At 36.9% G+C, this 20,389-nt stretch overlaps 1 protein-coding gene across 1 annotated transcript; it reads left to right on the forward strand.

Annotated features, from left to right (window-relative positions):
* The first annotated feature begins 1,635 nt into the window (after positions 1-1,635).
* On the forward strand, positions 1,636-3,108 carry OR10A5 (olfactory receptor family 10 subfamily A member 5). The gene has a single exon (XM_002754969.5). The coding sequence runs from the start codon at positions 1,657-1,659 to the stop codon at positions 2,620-2,622; it is 966 nt and encodes a 321-aa protein (XP_002755015.3). The 5' UTR covers positions 1,636-1,656; the 3' UTR covers positions 2,623-3,108.
* Positions 3,109-20,389: the final 17,281 nt, after the last annotated feature.

Consider the following 20,389-nt stretch of genomic DNA (forward strand, 5'->3'; position numbering starts at 1 on the left):
TTTCTGTATTTTGACTTCCATTGTGATGTGTTATAATCAATTACTTAAATATTTTCTCTATTCTAAGCTTCAATGAATAATTAATCATTGTATAATCAGTGCTGTCACAGAAATTGAATAAACAGACTTTCTTTTTATATCATTTAAGATTCTGTCTCTTGTTTCATAACTTTCTATCCATGAATGTTTTCCTTTGAAATTTCACTCAAATGTTTCTTATATTTTTTTACAGATTTTTTTTGTGGGAATCTGTTTTGTTTTTTTCCAATTTTCCTGTTCTTGAAAGAGAAGTAGTCAGGATCTCCTTGGACCCACTTGCTTTCCACAGAGTTGTAGCCTAACATTCCTCTCAGATCTTAATTTTGAGAGTCAGTGGATTATGCAGGTACTAAGAATCAGTTGTCAATTATAGATATGCTGGACCAAAGAGGAAACTCCTAACATTGTTTCCCATAGTCTGATTTGGCAAGAAAAAATAAGTATCATGTGATTTGAAGTAGTCTACAATTCTTACATTGAGTGAGGGGGAAAATGCATTAAAACAACCACACTCTGTAAACATTATTCTCACTCATGCTTTCACCTCTATTATTCCTACTTTGAATAACTTTAAAATAAAATATGATACAATACATGTTTTTTACTGCATATCCTGTCAATTGTTTTGGAACTGGTGTTCCTAAATGCATGCAGAAAGTGCATTAAAACAACCACACATGGCTGGGCATGGTGGCTCATGCCTATAATCCCAGCATTTAGGGAGGCCGAGGCAGGTAGATCACGAGGTCAAGATATCGAGACCATCCTGGTCAACATGGTGAAACCCCGTCTCTACTAAAAATACAAAAATTATCTGCTCATGGTGGTGCGCGCCTGTAATCCCAGCTACTCGGGAGACTGAGGCAGGAGAATTGCTTGAACCCAGGAGGTGGAGGTTGCGGTGAGCTGAGATCGCATCATTGCACTCCAGCCTGGGTAACAAAAGCGAAACTCAATCTCCAAAAAAAGAAAACCACACACTGTAAACAGTATTCTAACTCATCCCTTCACCTCTATTTTTTTCTACTTTGAATAGTTTAAAAATAAAATATGATCAAATACATGTCTTTTCTGCATACCCTCTCAAGTGTTTTGGAACTGGAGTACCTAACTGGATGCAGAAAGGGAACTAATAGTTTTGACAGCAGGTGAAGATGAAAACAATGTATCTTTGCTGAAGGCTGATATATAACAGGTACAAATGGAAACTTTGTACTTACTTTATCTTTCACCTTTTCATCTTTCATCTTCATCTTTTTCATCTTACTTCAGTCCATTGCCTCAGGATCCCTTTCACTTAACCCTGTTACAAAAGTATTAAGTGTGCGAAGAAAATGAGTGTGTGTGAACAAGATCAGGTTTGTTTTAGTAAAAATGCTAACAAGATAATTGAACATAAAAGAGAGGAGAAAGGTGACATATTGCTAATTTCAGTGCTTAGGCTCTGACTAAAGCCTCTTTTTTGTGCCTTTTTTCTTAGCTAACAAAATACCCTTCCTCTTCCAGCTGAGGTGCTGATCTTGTCTCTATCCCTGACATTAAGAGAAGGTCTGAAAAACAGGCTGAGTATCTGACTTCCAATTGAGAGTCTTTCTCCAGGACCACAGTTGGGGATTTATGCCCATACTTACAGCTATGGGGAACTGGACAAGAATAAATGAGTTTATCCTCATGAGCTTCTCTTCCCTGCCTACTGAAATACAGTCATTGCTCTTCCTGACATTTCTAACCGTCTACCTGGTCACCCTGTTGGGAAACAGCCTCATCATTCTGGTTACACTAGCTGACCCCATGCTACACAGCCCCATGTACTTCTTTCTCAGAAACTTGTCTTTCCTGGAGATTGGCTTCAACCTAGTCATTGTGCCCAAAATGTTGGGGACCCTGCTTGCCCAGGACACAACCATCTCCTTCCTTGGCTGTGCCACTCAGATGTACTTCTTCTTTTTCTTTGGGGTGGCTGAATGCTTCCTCCTGGCCACCATGGCATATGACCGCTATGTGGCCATCTGCAGTCCTTTGCACTACCCAGTCATCATGAACCAGCGGACACGTGCCAAACTGGCTGCTGCCTCCTGGTTCCCAGGCTTTCCTGTAGCTACTGTGCAGACCACGTGGCTCTTCAGCTTTCCATTCTGTGGCACCAACAAGGTGAACCACTTCTTCTGTGACAGCCCACCTGTGCTGAGGCTGGTCTGTGCAGACACAGCACTGTTTGAGATCTACGCCATCGTTGGAACCATTCTGGTGGTCATGGTCCCCTGCTTGCTGATCTTGTGTTCCTACACTCTCATTGCTGCTGCCATCCTCAAGATCCCATCAGCTAAAGGGAAGCATAAAGCCTTCTCTACGTGCTCCTCACACCTCCTTGTTGTCTCTTTTTTCTATATATCTTCTAGTCTCACCTACTTCCGGCCTAAATCAAATAATTCTCCTGACAGCAAGAAACTGTTATCATTGTCCTACACTGTTGTGACTCCCATGTTGAACCCCATTATCTACAGCCTGAGAAATAGCGAGGTAAAGAATGCCCTCAGCAGAACCTTCCACAGGGTCCTAGCCCTCAGAAACTGTATCCTATAGACCTTAGGAAGTAAGGCTGAATTCTATTGAATGACAATTAGTTTCATGTTTGGGACACCTGTCTGTCTTTCTTTACATCTCTTTTGAAATGAAGGCCAGCTATTGAAATGGCTATTGCAAAGGTTTGTGGAGAGAAGAGAGCACAGTGTTGATGTAGACCTGTCATTATCATCTGCCAAATTCTTTTACCGGCCCATCATAGACTTACTGTGTTTTTCTTATTGGTGCAATTGGCCAAACCATTCAAGATATTTACTTTGCTAATGAGCACAAATATGACATATATTGTGGACAGTATGAAACTACTTGTAATGTGACCTTGGGGGACATGCAATATGCAAGACAATGATAAGTGTCAACTGTCATCTTGGCCATCATCTTGGTTTGGACAACTCTGACGCCATTTAGTAGAAAAACACTATAATACTTCTAGTACATAATTCTTGTTCTTCATTTCATTTTACATGCCCCTAAGAAAGTGTTGGCTTTTATGTTTATTGATATTTAGCATGGATAGAGAAAAAAGGATCGCTAATCACTATTCATGCTTTTTTATAAGCCCAACACCTTAAAAGACTCCTTCCTTAGGCTACTCTTCCCAAGTAGAATGAGCTATTTCCAATTGTCTCTTGCAAATTCATTTCCATGTTCTTAATCCTTGGTAAAGTAATTTCAAAATTTCACAAACATAATTTCAATCATATGCTGCTTTTTACAAGGCTTACAGTGGATCTTAGCTGACTCCAATATTTTCTTAGTGCCTTTAAAGTTTAAGGTTTTTTATATTGTTGATATGAAAATACAAAATACCATAAAGCACAATCATTGCCATCAGAAGTTAATAATGTAATTAACAATGAGAGATTTAGATGAGGTAATTGCTAAAAGCAAATTCATTTTACAGTTAAGCAAAGTAAGATTCAAGTTATTCCTCCCCAGATGCCAAGCAGATACCACTGTCATGCTTTTACAACCATCAGAACCATGAGTCAATTAAATCCTTTTTTCTTTATAAATTACCCACTCTCAGGGATTTCTTTATAACAATGCAAGAATGGCCTAACACAGAAAATTGGTACTGGGAGTGGGGCATTGCTATAAAGATACCTGAAAATATGGAACCAACTTTGGGATTGAGTAAAGGTCAGAGGTGGGAGAGTTTGTGGGGGGTGCTCAAAAGAGACAGAAAAATGAGGGAAAGTTTGGAACTCCTTAGAGACCACTTTAATGGTGGTGACCAAAATGCTGACAGTGATATGGATGGTGAAGGCCAGGCTGAGAAAGTCTCAGATGGAAATGAGAAACTTACTGGGATCTGCAACAAAAGTTACATGTGTATGCCTTAGCAAAGATCTTGGCTGCATTCTGTTTATGCCTTAGGGATCTGTGGAAGTTTGAACTGAGGAGTTATAATTTAGGGTGTCTGGTGAAGGAAATTTCTAAGCAGCAAAGTGTTCAAGATGTGATCTGTGTAATCCCAGCACTTTGGGAGGCCGAGGCAGGTGGATCACGAGGTCAAGAGATCGAGACCATCCTGGTCAACATGGTGAAACCCCATCTCTACTAAAAATACAAAAAATTAGCTGGGCATGGTGGCGCATGCCTGTAATCCCAGCTACTCAGGAGGCTGAGGCAGGAGAATTGCCTGAACCCAGGAGGGAGAGGTTGTGGTGAGCCGAGATCATGCCATTGCACTCCAGCCTGGGTAACAAGAGCGAAACTACGTCTCAAAGAAAAAAAAAAAAAAAAGATGTGACCTGGCTGTGTCTAACAACCTATGGTCAGATATGGGAGCAAAGAAATGATTTAAAGTTGGAATTTATATTTCAAGGAGAAGCAGAGAAAAGTTTGGGAAATTTTTTATAGCCTGCTCATGTGGTAGAAAATGAAAGCCCATTTTTAGAAGAAGAATCCTAGCAGGCTTTGGAGCAACAATTTGCTAGAAGTTTGCATAACAAAAAATGAAGCCAACTGCTAATAACTAAAACAATGGGTAAAAGGTCTTGAAAGCATTTCAAATACCTCTGTGATAACCACTCTCATCATAGGCCTGGAGGCCTAGGAGGGAGGAATGGTTTTGGGGGCCAGGAACAGGGGAATCATTGTCCTGTGCAGCCTCAGGATACTGCTCCCCACAAGGGTGGATTCCTTAGGGCTTCGTGCTTTCCTCATGCTAGTGAGTAAGTCTCACAAGATCTGGTTGTTTAAAAGTGTGTGACACCTCCCACCCATCTCTTGCTTCTGCTCCAGCCAGGTGATGTGCCTGTTCCCGCTTCACCTTCCACCATGAGTGAAAACTCTCTGAGGCCTCTCCAGAAGCTGAGCAGATGCCAGCACCCAATGCTTGTATAGCTTGCAGAGCCATCAGCCAATTAAACTCCTTTTCTTTGTAAACTACCCAGCGTCATCTATTTCTTTATAGGAACCCAAGAATAGCCTAACACATTGTCATTTCTCTCTTAACTTTGCTTATGGTAATATTTTATTCCTCAGGCTTAGATGTCATACTTGGGTCTACAAAAATATTCTTTCATTACTTCCATTAATTCTTCTTTACTTTCATTGTTGAATATTTAAATCTTTTTTCAATGTGAAATTTATCTGGTAGGAGGTATTATTTTTTTCTTTTTCTCCAATAGCCAGCCTTATTGTCCCAACATAATTTATTGAAAAATATGTTATTTCTCCTAAAAACTTGAAACATCAATATACTCTTACATATAGTTACAGTATTCATAAGAATATGCTTAGGAGGTCTAGATAACACTAAGAAACTTAAAATTTAATGGTTTTAAAGTTTTCAGAAAGTTAACAATACTGTACTTATTACCATGAAGAGACAACAGAAAATTATCAACTTCACAGGAATCTTCAAAAGATGTCAACACAATTGCAATTCATCCAATTGGGTTGCTCTAAATGTTATAAATAATTTTAAAAGGTGAGGTATTCATTCTGAAATTTGGCTTTGAGCAAGTTCTAGATGTACTGGGTAGTATTTTTAAAAATAAATTTATATTTATAAAATTAAAAGTTGTGAAAATTGCCCTAGAGGGAAAAAAGTAATGACAACACAAATAATAACAAAATAATATTTTAGAGGTTCCTTAGATGATGATATTTAAGGAAATTTTTGCAACTAGTTTAAGAGGTAGGAAAATGGCATTCTAGGCTGAAAAAGATCACAGAAGTCAGGAAAGGAAGAACTTGGTGCATTTTGAAAGTACAAGAACACCAATTTTTGCTGAAATGTAAATATGGGAAAGAAAGGTGAAAAATGGCTTGATAGGTAGATATAGGTCAGGTCATAGAGGAATTCCTTTTGAGCATGCAAAAGATTTTGGAGTTTAACCTGCATGCAATAGTGTATTAGTCCATTTTTATACTGCTATCAGGAACTTCCTGAGACTGGGTATTTTATAGAAGAAAAAGTTTCAATTGACTCTCAGTTCCACATGGCTAGAGAGGCCTCGGGAAACTTATAATCAGGGTGGAATAGGAAGCAGGCATGACTTACATGGTGGCAGGGAAGAGAAAGAGAGAGAGAAAAGCCCAGGGAAAGCACCATTTATAAAACCATTACATCTCCTGAGAACTCTCTCACTGTCATAAAAATAGCATTGGAGGAACCTCCCACCAGGTCTCTCCTCAACACATGGGGATTACAATTCAAGATGAGATCTGGGTGGGAACACCATATAACTATATCATTCCACCCTAGTGCCTCCCAAATCTCATGTCTTTACATTTCAAAACCAATCATGCCTTCCTAACAGTCTCCCAAAGTCTTAACTTATTTCAGCATTGACTCAAAAGTCCAAGTCCAAAGTCCCATCTGAGACAAGGCAAGTCCTTTCTGCCCATGAGTCTGTAAAACCAAAAGCAAGTTAGTTATCACCAATAGGATACAGGCATTGGATAAATGTTCCCATTCCAAATGCATGAAATTGGTGAAGACAAAGGACTACAGGCCCCATGCAAGTCTAAATCTGGTCGTGGGGGCAACCATTAAATCTTAAAGCTCCAAATAATCTCCTTTGACTCCAGGTCTCACATTCTGGTCACGCAGATGCAAGGGGTGGGCTCCCACAGTCTTGGGCAGCTCCACCCTTGTGGCTTTTCAGTACAGTACCCATCCCTGCTGCTTTCACAGGCTGGCATCAAGTGTCTGTAGCTTTTCTAGGTGCATGGTGCAAGACATTGGTGGATCTACCATTCTGAGATCTGAAGGATGGTGGCCGTCTTTCACAACTCCACTAACAGTACCCCAGTGGGGATACTGTGTGGGGGCTCCAACCCCACATTTTTCCTTTGCTCTGCCCTACTAGAGGTTTTTCACCCTTGCAGTAAACTTCTGCCTGAACATCTACGCATTTCCATATATCCTCTGAAATGTAGGTGGAGGTTTCCAAACCTCAGTTCTTGACTTCCGTGCACTCACAGGCCCAACACCACGTGGAAGCCACCAAGGCTTGGGGTTTGCACCCTCTAAAGCAACAGCCCAAGTTATACCTTGACCTCTTTTAGCCCTTGCTGGAGCTGAAGCAGCTGGGATGCAGGGCATCAAGTCTTGAAACTGCACAGAGCAAGGGAGCCCTGGGCTGAGTCCTGGAAACCATTTTTCCCTTGTAGGCCTCCAGGCCTATGGTGGGAGGGGCTGCCACCAAGATCTCTGACATGCCCTGGAGACATTTTTCCCATTGTCTTGGTGACTAACATTCAGCTCCTTATTACTTATGCAAATTTCTGCAGATGGCTGGAATTTCCCCCCAGAAAATTAGTTTATCTTTTCTATTGCATGATCAAGTTGCAAAATTTTCAAAGTTTTACACTCTGTAACTTCTTGAATACTTTCCCGCTTAGAAATTTCTTCTGCCAGATACCCTAAATAATCTCTGTCAGGATCAAAGTTTCACAGATCTGTAGGGCACCAGGATCTTTGCTAAAGCAAAGCAAGAGTCACCTTTGCTCCAGTTCCCAATAAGTTCCTTATCTTATTGGGCCACAAGAAATAGCCTGACCTTCATTTTGGTCCAGGAACAGAAGGATTAGTTTGATGATGTAGGTAAGCATCAAATCTTGAAGTTCTTTATGCTGAAGTGTTTAAATGCTATCTTGTGAACTATGTAAATCAATTTTAGTGTTTCAGCATGAAAAAACAATACATATTTCAGAAAAATTACTTTGACAGTGGTATGGCAAGTGGGCAATAAGGGGACACAACCTGTAAGACAGAGAAGAAAGACTTCTGTAAATGAGCAGTTAAGAGATATAATATCAAAACTCAGTGCAAAGAAACCCTCTTCTTAATCTTCAGGAATTCAAGTCCTTATCAAAATAGGCAAGCAGAGCACTCATGCTAACAGCTCAGAGGAAAATCATCACTGCTACTCTGGACCACATCTACTGCTGTCTACCTGCAGGCCAGCAGGACTTGAGCTGCAAAGGTGTCTGCTTGCCAAGATGAGTTTATTTGAGGGTATGGCTCTACAGCCTGAGTCATTAGCCCTCTCCCCCATATCTGATCCTTTCTGTTCACCTAAGCTTTCCCTCCAGGCCCAGGATAGACCACTGGGAACCTCAGTAGACTGTGCTCCCTGAACAACAGAGTGCCTCATTAGCTACTTTTTAATTATGTCACAGTCTGTGACTGCTCATTACTAGATTGGCTAGTCAGCATCCTCAGGGACGGAGGAGAATGAAGACAGAAGTCAGTGATTACAGAGCCTAAGTGTAGCTGTGTTAGAGGGATAAAGAACTTACCAGAGGCTCTTAGGCTTGTACTCTGAGGTCTCCAGGGTTGCTTCCAGCTTTCAGAGACTATGATTCTGGAGGACATCTTGAGGGACCAAGGCCTTGGTAGGAGGAAGTGCCAATGGAGTCAAGTGATCCCAGGCTTGTAATAGCTGTTGGTCTAGAGAGATTCATGAGGAAATCGAGTGCTCTTTAAGTTCTCTTGGATGTTTATGAAAATGGAATGTTGCTTTTGAAACCTCTTGTTATCTAACCTTCCATAACCATGGATTTCCTTGCTATTTCCTATACATGTTTAAGTGCAGATTCTTTGGGTTATTTTCCAAGTATTTTTAAATTGTATTTGTCCTGGGAGTTAATTTATTGGCCTCTTCTAACCTCCTTGTTTACTGTCTCCTAGACATCTCTTCCATTCATGGGATTCCAACACATGACCTCTCTGGCGATGAACTTGGGCATTGACCTATATCTCCCACTAGGATTAGTGTTACAGCCTCCTAATAGTATTCCCTGCCTCCAGTCATGCTGCAGATTTATACATACATTGCATTTCCATTCAGCTCTTAGTCTCCCTGGAGTTCTTTCTAAATACGCATGTGGCAATCTGTCATAATTATGCTTAAATTCCTTATGATTCACCCTTATAATAAGAATAAAACTATTCTTCTTAGCATGTCATCCAAACCTCCTTATAGTTCAGTTCTAGTTTCTCTTTCAAATTTCAGTTTTTACCAGACCCCATCCATACAGTTGAATGTGGTATGATGAAAATAGTTCATCATATTGAATTATTTTCTTTTCTTTTATACTATGCATTTACAATTTCTCATTTCTCTAAACATGCTTTTTTTAAAAATCACATTTATTAACATACAGTTTATTTTCATACAACAAAATGTGTGCTCTTTAAATGTTTTGACAACTGTATATACACATTGAACCACTGCCCCATTCAAAATATTGAACATTTCTGTTATCCCAGAAAGTTTTCTTGTGGCCCTTATTAGTCAATCTCTACCACTTCCTACCCAGGCAATCCTTGATCTGACTTCTCTTGCCATAGTTTGTTTCGCCCTTTCAAGGACTTTATATAAACGGAATTTTACAGTATATACTCTTTTATGTCTAGCTTCTCTGGCACAACAAAGTGTTTTTGAGATTTAACCATGCTTTTGTAGGTATCTGCAGTTTGTTTGCTTTTATTATTGTGGTATTCAAATGAATACATACATAATTTATTTATAAACATGCTTTTCTTTTGTTTCTCTCAAAAATCTGGAGTCTAAAAAACCTTAGTTTGAATTGTGTGTCTGCTACTTACCAGATATGAAAATTACTCTGTGTTTCTATCCTTCTATTTCCTTTTCTGTGAATTGAGTGCTAATATCTTGTGGATGTAATGCAAAGATGAAATGAGAATAATGAAACCTACTGTGAAGATGTTAAAAGGTCAGCTGTTCTGTGACAGCAGAGGTACCAGGTGTGTTAATCAAATGATATTAGCCAACCACCTACACCTGTGGAACTTCATGATTTTTGTGTATTCTTTGTTATTTTTTATGTTTAAAATAGTATATCAGTTATGTAATATTCTCAATAGGTATTTGCTACCACTCATAACACAAGTAAATTATAAGTTCCCTCCTTTTCCCAGTGAACAGAGTAAAGAGAGGAAGTAACCTGTTAAATATGAGCTACATATTTGTCAATAAAGTATTATTTATTCCTTACAGGTATTAACAAGATGTATAGAACATGGCAAAGTAACAAGTAATGGGTGTCAGAGTTTGGGTTTGAATTTAGATCTATCTGATTCCACAATATCATGTTTATTAGCATATTTAATCTCTAAAACATAAAGAAAGAATCTAAGAATATAGAAAGATATTTGGAAGTAAAGGAATGTAATATGGGCAGCCAGGGGGCTTCAGGAAGGTCATAAGTGGAAAAAAACCTTTGAGGCCAGTAGACATAAAAGGATGACATATCACCATATTGTAAACGATTTCTTTGGGGTAATTGAAAGAAATGAACAAGTTACTTTTTATTCTCTAATTAAAGCTCTTTATTCACTAAATATGTCTTTATCCGAAAGTAGACATTACTATTAAATCTTTATATCTTTACTCACCCCATACCACCATACCAAGTTAATCCCTACATATTATTTAAGATTCAACTCTAGTGTTTTCTCTCCTATGAATCTCTCCGATTCCTCTAGGCAAATCTGAGTTCACTTTCCTTTTTACACATGTAATACTTTGTATATATAATTGTTAAGCATTACAGACATTGCAATTGTATCTTTATAAGCATAGAGGATATAGTAAGAGCAGTTCATCATTCTTGCTTGTATTTCTTACACCTAGTCTAGTGCCTGGCATACAGTAAGTACTCAATAAATGATTGAAGAAATGCATAGTCCCAAAATTGTTTCTCTAGCCTTGGCCTGTTCCACTCTCACTGAAAAGTGAGTTTCATATTTCAATTGTCTTGGAGACATTTCTGCATAGGTATCAAGTCACATGTCAAATAACAACAAGCTCCCAGACAAAATTTTCTCCCAATCTCTAAATTGTGAAAGAAAAATGTCTTGTTACATATTTATTGTTTTTATCCCACCTTTCATGGACATATTCTTTCATTTAATCAGTGAATATTCATACTGACTCCTGAAGGTACAACAGTGAACAAAGTGCTTCCCTCTAAAAGCTCCTGGCTCCTTAAGTGAGACAAAGTAAACACACAGCTATAGACAAAAAGACAGTGCCATGGAAAAGGCTTTACTATATTATAATTTTGGACTGATAAGTGCTACCAAAGATGTATTCAACCAGTCTCCTAATCCTGTTAACTCCTCCTTGGCAATATCTTTTTACTCAAACCTTGCTTAAATACCCATTTTCACTGCCATTTCCATGAGTCTAGCCAGTGGATCTTCTCAGAGAAACTTCTGCCTGGACATCCAGGTATTTCCATTTGTCTTCTGAAATCTAGGTGGAGGTTCCCAAACCTCAGTTCTTAATTTCTATGCACTCGTAGGCTCAACACCATGTGGAAGCTGCCAAGGCTTGGAGTCTGCACCCTTTGAAGCCACAATCCGAACTCTAGAGTGGCCTCTTTCAGCCATGGTTGGAGCAGCTGGGATGCAGTGCACCAAGTTCCTAGGCTGCACACAGCATGGGGACTCTGGACCCAGCCCAGGAAAACATTTTCTTCTAGGACTGTGATAGAAGGGGTTGCCATGAAGCCCTCTGACATGCCCTGGAGACATTTTCCCCATTGTCTTATGGATTAACATTTGGTTCCTCGTTACGTATGGAAATTTCTACAGCCAGCTTGAGTTTCTCCTCAGAAAATGGGTTTTTCTTTTCTATCACATTGTCAGGCTGCAAATTTTCTGAATGTGCAGTTCAAATTTTCTGAACTTTGCAAGGATGCTCCACTTCCCTTATAAATTTCATATTTCAATTGTCTCAATTGCTTCCCTTATAAAAACTGAATGCTTTTAACAGCACCCAAGTCACAAGTTGAATGCTTTGATGCTTAGAAATTTCTTCTACCGGCTACCCTAAGTCATCTCTCTCAACTTCAAAGTTCCACAAATCTCTAGGCCAGGGGCAAACTGCTGCCAGTCTCTTTGCTAAAACATAACAAGAGTTGCCTTTGCTCCAGTTCCCAACAAGTTGCTCATCTTTGAGACCACTTCATCTTGGACCTTATTGTTCACATCACTATCAGCATTTTTTTTTCTGTCAAAGTCATTCAACAAGTCTCTAGGAAGTTCCAGACTTTTTCACATATTCCTGTCTTCTTCAGAAACCTCCAAACTGTTTCAATCTCCACCTGTTACTCAGTTCCAAAGTCACTTCCCATTTTCAGGTATCTTTTCAGCAATGCCCTGCTCTACTGGTACCAATTTACTACATTATTTCATGTTCATACTGCCGATAAAGACATTCCCGAGACTGGGCAATTTACAAAAGAAAAAGGTTTAACTGGGCTTACAATTCCACATGACTGGGGAAGCCTCACAATCATGGCAGAAGGCAAGGAAGAGCAAGTCACATCTTACATGGATAGCAGTAGACAGAGAGAGAGAGCTTGTGCAGGGTAATTCCTCTTTTTAAAACCATCAGCTCTCATGAGAATAATTCACTATTATGAGAACAGCATGGGAAAGACTTGCCTCCATGATTCAATTACCTCCCACTGGGTTCCTCCCACAACATGAATTTAAGATGAGATTTGGGTGGGGACACAGCCAAACCATATCAGTTACTCTTTTCTCCCCTTTTCATATGGTACTCTTTGTAAAGAGGTCACCATGCTAAGCCCATATTCAAAAGGTAGAGGGTAATGCTTCACCTCCTTATGGGCAAAGTAACTACATAAGTTATGTTGAATTCTTCTAGACTTGTTGAGCCTTCCCCATTTTTATTTCTTTACTCGATCATTTATTTATATGATACACAATCATGAACATTTATTTTATGTTTTGGTTTATAATCCAATACTACCTTATTTGTTGCTCAAAATTCCAGCTTTGGCTACTGGGATCTCTTCTTGTGGTTTCTGTGTTCCTTTGACATACTGAACAATGTGGGTTTTTTTTTTCCCATCACTTTCTTACTTTCTGCATTACAAGTGTCTCCAGGCTCATCTTGCATATTTCCTGCTTCAGTCCTAGAATCAGCCATTTCACCAGGGAACACTAGTTCCTTTTATTGGCAAATTGTATTAGAAAGCTAGCTAGGTGTTAGGTGTCCATATTAATTTTCAACATAAATATTAATATATATCCCCAGTTACATAGCATTCCATTCTAGTCTATGAAAAATCCACAGGCTTTGAATCAGCCTCCTATTAATGGAATCAAGATTTGTAAAGATTATCTTGCAAGTAAAATATGCTGCATTAGCAAAAATATCAATATAGTAAATAGATAATCTATAAAATGGGAGAAAATATTTGCAAATTATGCATCTGGTAAAGTTCTAACATCTAGCATCTATAAGGAATGTAAATAAATATACAAGTAAAAATCAAAGAACTCTATTAAAAAGTAGGCAAAGGATATGAACAGACACTTTTCCAAAGAAGACATATGCAGCTCAAAGGCACATGAAAAAAAAGCTCAATATCATTAGGTAAATGCAAATCAACACCACAATGAGATATCATCTTATATCAGTCAGAATGGCTATTATTAAAAAGTCAAATATTAACAGATGCTGGCAAGTTTATGGAGAAAATGGCATGCTTATACACGTTAATAGGAGTGTAGATTAGTTCAACTATTGTGGAAAGCAGAGTGGCAATTTCTCAAAGAGCTAAAAACAGAACTACCATTTGACCTAGCAATCCCATTACTGAGTATATACCCAAAGGATTACAAACCACTCTACCATAAAAACGTGCATATATATGTTCATTGCAATACTATTCACAATAGCAAAGATGTGGAATCAACGTAAATGCCCATTGATGGCAGATTGGATAAAGAAAATGTGTTACATATATACCAAGGAATATTTATGCAGTCATAAAAAAACAAGATCATGTTCTTTGCGAGAAAATGGATGGAGCTGGAGACTATTATCCTTAGCAAACTAATGCAGGAACAGACAACCATATACCACATATTCTCATTTTACAAGTGGGGCCTAAATGATGGGAACGTGTAGGTATTAAGAGGGGAACAACAGACACTGGGGCTACTTGGGGGTGGAAGGTGTGAGGAGGGATAGAATCAGGAAAAAATAACTAATGAATTAGTACTTGGGTGACAAAATAATCTGTATGAACCCCCCCACATGATATACACCCCTGAATTTAAAATAAATGTTTTTTAAACAGTGGTGCTACATTTAAAAATGATAATTTTCCTTTCTCCAAAATGAGTGACTTTTAAAAGCCTGGATCAATTTAATATCATTTTGTCTTTATCTTGTGCTGCTCACTAGCTATTTCAAAATTAGGTAGCTTCTATTCACCTGAACAGCCAAGAGACTGGGGATCATGTCCCATACATTTTCCTTACCAATGACCAGCATAGGACTAAATAACAACAACAAAAATTCTTATGCCAAATTCAACATGTCTGCCTCCTACTTTCCATTCAGTTTCTTATTTCTTCCTTCTGGCTTCAATAACAGCCATATTAGTCATATGTTCTTAATTGTTATCTTGTAATTTACTTAACCATAGTTTAAATTTCCCCATTAAAATGTATCTTTATGAGTACAGAAACCAAATCTGTTTTTGTTTTTTAATTCCATAACCTAAAGCTTAGGAAAGTATTTGACATTTAGTAGATACTTAATGAACAATTATTCAGCATGTGATAGGTTTAACTAGTATACACCATTTAATTTCATTATAACACTAACTCTGTAAAGTAAGAATATTTGTTATCTTTAAGAAATGTGGAAACTGAAGCTCAGCAAGTTTAACAAAATTGCTAAACATTACAAGCCAGAGAGTTCCAGTGCTGAGATTAAATTTAGGGTATTCTGACTTCAAACTCCTGTAGTGCTTCTCTACAAAATTCTGCTTCCCCTAGCCGGGAGTTTGGTTCTTCTTTCTTGAATTTTATGTTGTTGGCATCTGAAATTCATTATATACTCAAAGGACGGTAGATTCAAGAAAGACCAAGTCCCCTGAGGAAGGGAAAGAAGAGCCTTGAAACACCTGGGGAAAAATACAAGTGTCATACCTTCGACTGGCCCCAAGGACAAAAGAGGCACAGGTGGAAACAACTCTCCCAAAACCAGGACTGGGAGCATAGGCAAACTTCATAGCATGCTTGCTCACCTCTGACCACAAGGCAGCAATGAGCTGGCTACAGCTCCAGCCATTAATAGCTCAGCCAGGACAGGGTATAAGACTTCCCTGGTTCTTCTTTTGGCTTTGCTGATACAAAAATAGAGCTCTTAGATTACATGCATGAAGGATATGCATGAAGCATGGATGTCAGGCAGAGCTGAATAAGGCAGATGTTCCCATTGGACACAGGTAAGGCTTTTCACCAAGAACTGAATCTACCAGGGTCCACTCTCCAGGTTCAGTTACTCAGCTGTGCAAAATATGATCAGAGTTTGGTGGATACCTAATTCGATTGCCCTGTCCACAATAGAAGATCTCATCAGCTCCTATCTCCCTGGAGTCAGTTTCTCCATTCTATGTCATAAGATGAGTGAGATCTGGGTTCACAAAAAGACTGACATTACCTAGGCTTTTTCTAATTCTGTCCTCTAAAGTTTTCTAAGTCAGGAAGTTTCCAGGCCTTACAACCTTCACAGGACATATACCCTCTTCAGGTCTTGATTTTTGTCTAACTAACACAGGGAAGACTTGCCTCAGTGGAACATTTATGAGATGGAAAACATCAGGCAAATTACTACTTTACAACAATTCTAGTCATAGAAGACCTAGAAGAGTGAGTTCCAGACAAAAGCAAATTTGTCTAACCTGTGGTCCACATGCGGCCCAGGATGGCTTTGAATGTGGCCCAACACAAATTCATAAACTTTTTAAAACATTATGCTTAAGAAAAGCAAAACATTTTTTTGCTTTTTTTCTCATAAGCTATCATTAGTGTTAGAGCATTTTATGTGTGACCAAGACAATTTTTCTTCTTCCAATGTGGCCCAGGGAAACCAAAAGATTAGACACCCCTGTTCTAGAGAACCCCATAAGCTGTCCATGGGCTGCCAACTTCTGCAATGCCTCTCCCATACTGGAGACAGGGCACCAGCTTTTCTTCCCTAGTGTTTTCAGAAGTTATCTGGGAATCCCAGCAGGTGTTTCTATCCCTCCTTCTCTCCAGTCCTCTCCACCAGCACCACATATTACACATCTGTCATGAAATGACATATGCAGCTTCTAGTGAAAGTGCAGCTCTGACAAAAAAAGAAAAAGAAAAAAAGAACAGTCATTGAGAAAAACAAACATTGTAATGGTGAATAAAAACTCCAAAAAGAATGAACTTCGTAGAATTCATGTAATCCTTTATACAATCAGTTGTCCAAAAACATGTCTAAAGAGCTTACTCTGTAAAAACACTGGGTTTCTTCATATAAAAGATGACTAAGACAGTTTATACTATGAAGAAGTCTAAAGAGTGAGATGCATATTGGCAGTGGAAATATCTAAATAATTTAAAAATATTTTTAAAAGATAGAGGAAAATAGAGAAGATGACTAATCCTATCTGAAAGTATCACATAATAGAGCCAAGTTTTGAGGATTTCAATGAGTCTGCCAGATAGAGTAGGGGATGTTTGCAGGCAGAAATGATGTCACATACAAAGGCAGATGCAAACAAAAAGAACTCTGTTTAGTAAATAGTAAAAAGCTCAACAGTGAAGCAGAAGAAGGAGAGCTGGATGTGGGAGACCAAAGATGACATTTCTGGTGTAGCTTAAGTTCATTTCATATGGCTTGTTGAAAACCCCAATTTTTTTATTATAAATTTTTCTCATTATGTTTTAAGTTCAGGCTCTGCCATTTATTTCCCATATAATTACAAAATTTATTAACCATAAAATTATATATCAGTTTGAAATTTGCTTATTCATCTCTAATGTGGAGAGGATAATAATGGCACTTAAATCATAAGTTTGAGAAAAAAGTGAATTAGTGTAAAGCACAAAGCATAAATCTATTACATACTCAGGGAATATTACCAGCTTCATCATTATTATGATCATCATTTTTGTTTTTAATGTTTTTATTGCTAATGCAGAGCAAATATAGCTCATTGTAGAAAATTTGGAAATCCAGAAAAATAAAAATAAGAACATAAATACCCTTATTTTACCACTTGAAATAAGTCACTTTTACATTTTGCATATAGCTTTTCAGTCTTTTTATATAGCATATATTTTAAACATTGTAAATATATCACATGTGTACAGGCTGTGTTTTTCATTTAATATTATATGGTGATTATTATATGACAGCATTAAATTTCTTGAGAAATGACTTTAAAGATTGCAGGATATTTCCTTAAATACATGCTTCATAATTGAGCCATTCATTTTATAAATGATCATTTTCAATTTGTAACTATAAAGGTCAGCACTGAACAAACTTACACATAAAATCATTGCCTTTATCTCTTGTACCAGAAGGGGTTCTTCCATCAAAATGTATGAACTAGAAAGAAATTATATAAAAGATCATCATAAAATTATGCCAAATGGATTTCTAGAGAACTTATACTAGTTCAATAGCTTTAAACAAAATAAGATATTGCCTACTACACCATCCCTTACTATCACTGATTATATTTTTCAGTATTTTAGATTTAACTTAAAAATTGAATCTCTATGTTGAGTTTTTATTTTTATCACTAGAAAAATAGAGTAATTTTTGTATGTCTACTGGTTGTTGGCATTTCTTGGTAAATTAAATTTTTGTATCCTCTATTTCTTTTTCTTTGTAGGCATTTGTGTCTTTTAAAAAATGATGTAAGTGACTCATTATATATTAAGTATAAAATACTTTTAATTGCTTTTTTTGCAAATATTTTTTTAAATTTATGATTTATATTTCCCTTTTGTTTATGGGTTGATTTGTGTTATCAGAATTTTATTCTTAATAATATCCAAGTATTTGCTCTTCTTAATAAAAAGCAATACCTTTTTACTGTGGACAATGTAAAAAATATAAAACACAAGGAAGAAATTTAAAACATTCAGAATTATACCACTAAAGTATTAACAAAGAAATAGAAGTGAAGGCTTTCTCTCTCTCTCTGTGTGTGGTTGTGTGTGTGTGTGTGTGTATTTGAATTCTTTTTTCTTCCTCAATTAAAAATATTATAATTATTTTGGGCAAAAGTGAAAGAACATAAACAATGGCCTAAACACTGTGGATCTAAATAACAGGTGGATTTTACAGAGTGTTGAAATACTATAATTGTTATAAATAAACATATATTTTCATTTTACAATGAATGACTTACAAACATTGTATTTTGTAGCCTACTTTATCAGCGTAGCAAAAGAGACTGAATATTTTGTCATGTCACTGAATATTCATCTACAACACACTTTTAAACTACTGCATAGCATTGTATCACAGATACAACAGAATTTATTTAGCCAGTTTACTATTTTATATATGTAGATTGTCCTTTATTGTTTGTTTCAATTACTCCATTATAAATAAAGCTGAGAGAAGTATGCTAAAATATGCACATAATCAATCTAAAATTGTCCTATGATTTGGCATTGCATAGAAGTCTATTGCTCTCTTGATATATTTTTAAATTGTTTTTAATTTAGGTTGTAAAATATGTATATTATAAAATATCTATCACCAGTAGAAATTTTAAAGGAGCCAGTAAGCTTATAATAAAACATTTTAAATTATATTTATTTTTATTACAAAAAGGAGATAACTCGCCCTCGCAAAATATGCTGATTAAATTATATAAAACTAAAAATCAGCATTAATATTTCAGAGGAATGTGATTTAAAATGTTCTATTTTTTAAAAATTTGACTTGACACTTTTTAATACATTAATTTGAAAGTCTAGTTCTGAGTACAATATATTTATATATATGTTTAAAATTATAAAATTTTTAGGCACAAAAATAATACTCTATTTTGATGGCTATAAAAAACTATAAATATGTAAAAAAGTAGAAAAGGAAGAAGGTTATTATTGGCTATGCTTACTAAATATTCACACTGATTCAATAGTTCTGACCCACAAATATACAAAGATTTTGTTGAAATATGGCTGGGAAATTTCTATTTTCTTGATATAATTTTTAAATAAATTTAGAAGGCACTGTCTTTTGTTAGTGTTAAAAATGTGTTCAAAGCTTATTGCAACTCTACATTTAGCAGATTTTAAAAATTCGTTAGCAAATTTACTTATTAGTTTTTTATGTGAGTAAATATGAGAGTTTTAGAGGAGACATAGTCATTTCTGTCAACAAAATCATATAATGATCTAAGTATTTGCAGACATCCAAATGACCCTTCATAGCAGAGGATTATTCAAAAAAACTAATTCTCCTTCACTTCTTGTTAAAACATCATCTTTACTTCGAAGAAATTGTATTATTTCTCTCTTTCTTTTAACTTTCTATTGTGAGATCATTGTAGATTTGCACACACTGGTAGGAAATAATACAGAGATATCTCATGTAGTCTTTACTCAGTTCATCCCAAAAGTAACATCATCTTAAAAACCTATAGGACGATATCACTACCAGGAAATTGATATCAGTACAGTCAAGATACAGAACATTCCATTGCTAGGAGAATCTCCACCCTTGGTCTTTTATAGCCAAACCTGCTTCCCTCTTGTCCCCACCCACTCATTAGTCACTGGCAACCACTAGTCTCTTTTCCATTTCTATAATTTTGTCATTACAGGGATGTTATGTAAGTGGAATGATAAAACATAATAAATATTTAAAATAATAAAATATGTGTCTGGTGATTTTCACTCAGAATTCTCTGGAAATTCATGTTATTGCATCATCTTCTTTATTGCTAAGTAGTTTACTAAGGTATAAATGCATCACAATTTGTTTCATCATCTGAGTTTTTGCCAGTTTGAGGCTATTTTGAATACAGCACTGAGGAATATTCACGTTTTTGCCTGAACATAGTCTGTTTCTCAGGGATAAATACCTAAAGGTACAATTGCTGGTTATATGGCAGTTGCATGCTTATTTTTTTAAAAGAACTGTCAAACTGTTTTCTATAGTGGCTATACCAAGCTCATCCAACCCTGTGGGTCACATGCAGACCAGGATGGCTTTGCATGTGGGCCAAGACAGATTTGGAAACTTTCTTAAACTGTTATGAGACTTTTGTTTTGTTTTGTTTTAGCTTATCAGTCAATTCTTCTTCCAATGTGGCCCAGGGAAGTCAAAAGATGGAACACCTCTGATACCATTTACATTTTCGTCAGCAATGTGTGCATGATCCAATTAGTCCAATCCTCGCCGGCATTTGGTGTTGTCACTTTTTTTTTAACCCA

Source organism: Callithrix jacchus, chromosome 10, assembly GCF_049354715.1.
Source record: "Callithrix jacchus isolate 240 chromosome 10, calJac240_pri, whole genome shotgun sequence".
In the NCBI taxonomy this organism is placed as follows: domain Eukaryota; kingdom Metazoa; phylum Chordata; class Mammalia; order Primates; family Cebidae; genus Callithrix; species Callithrix jacchus.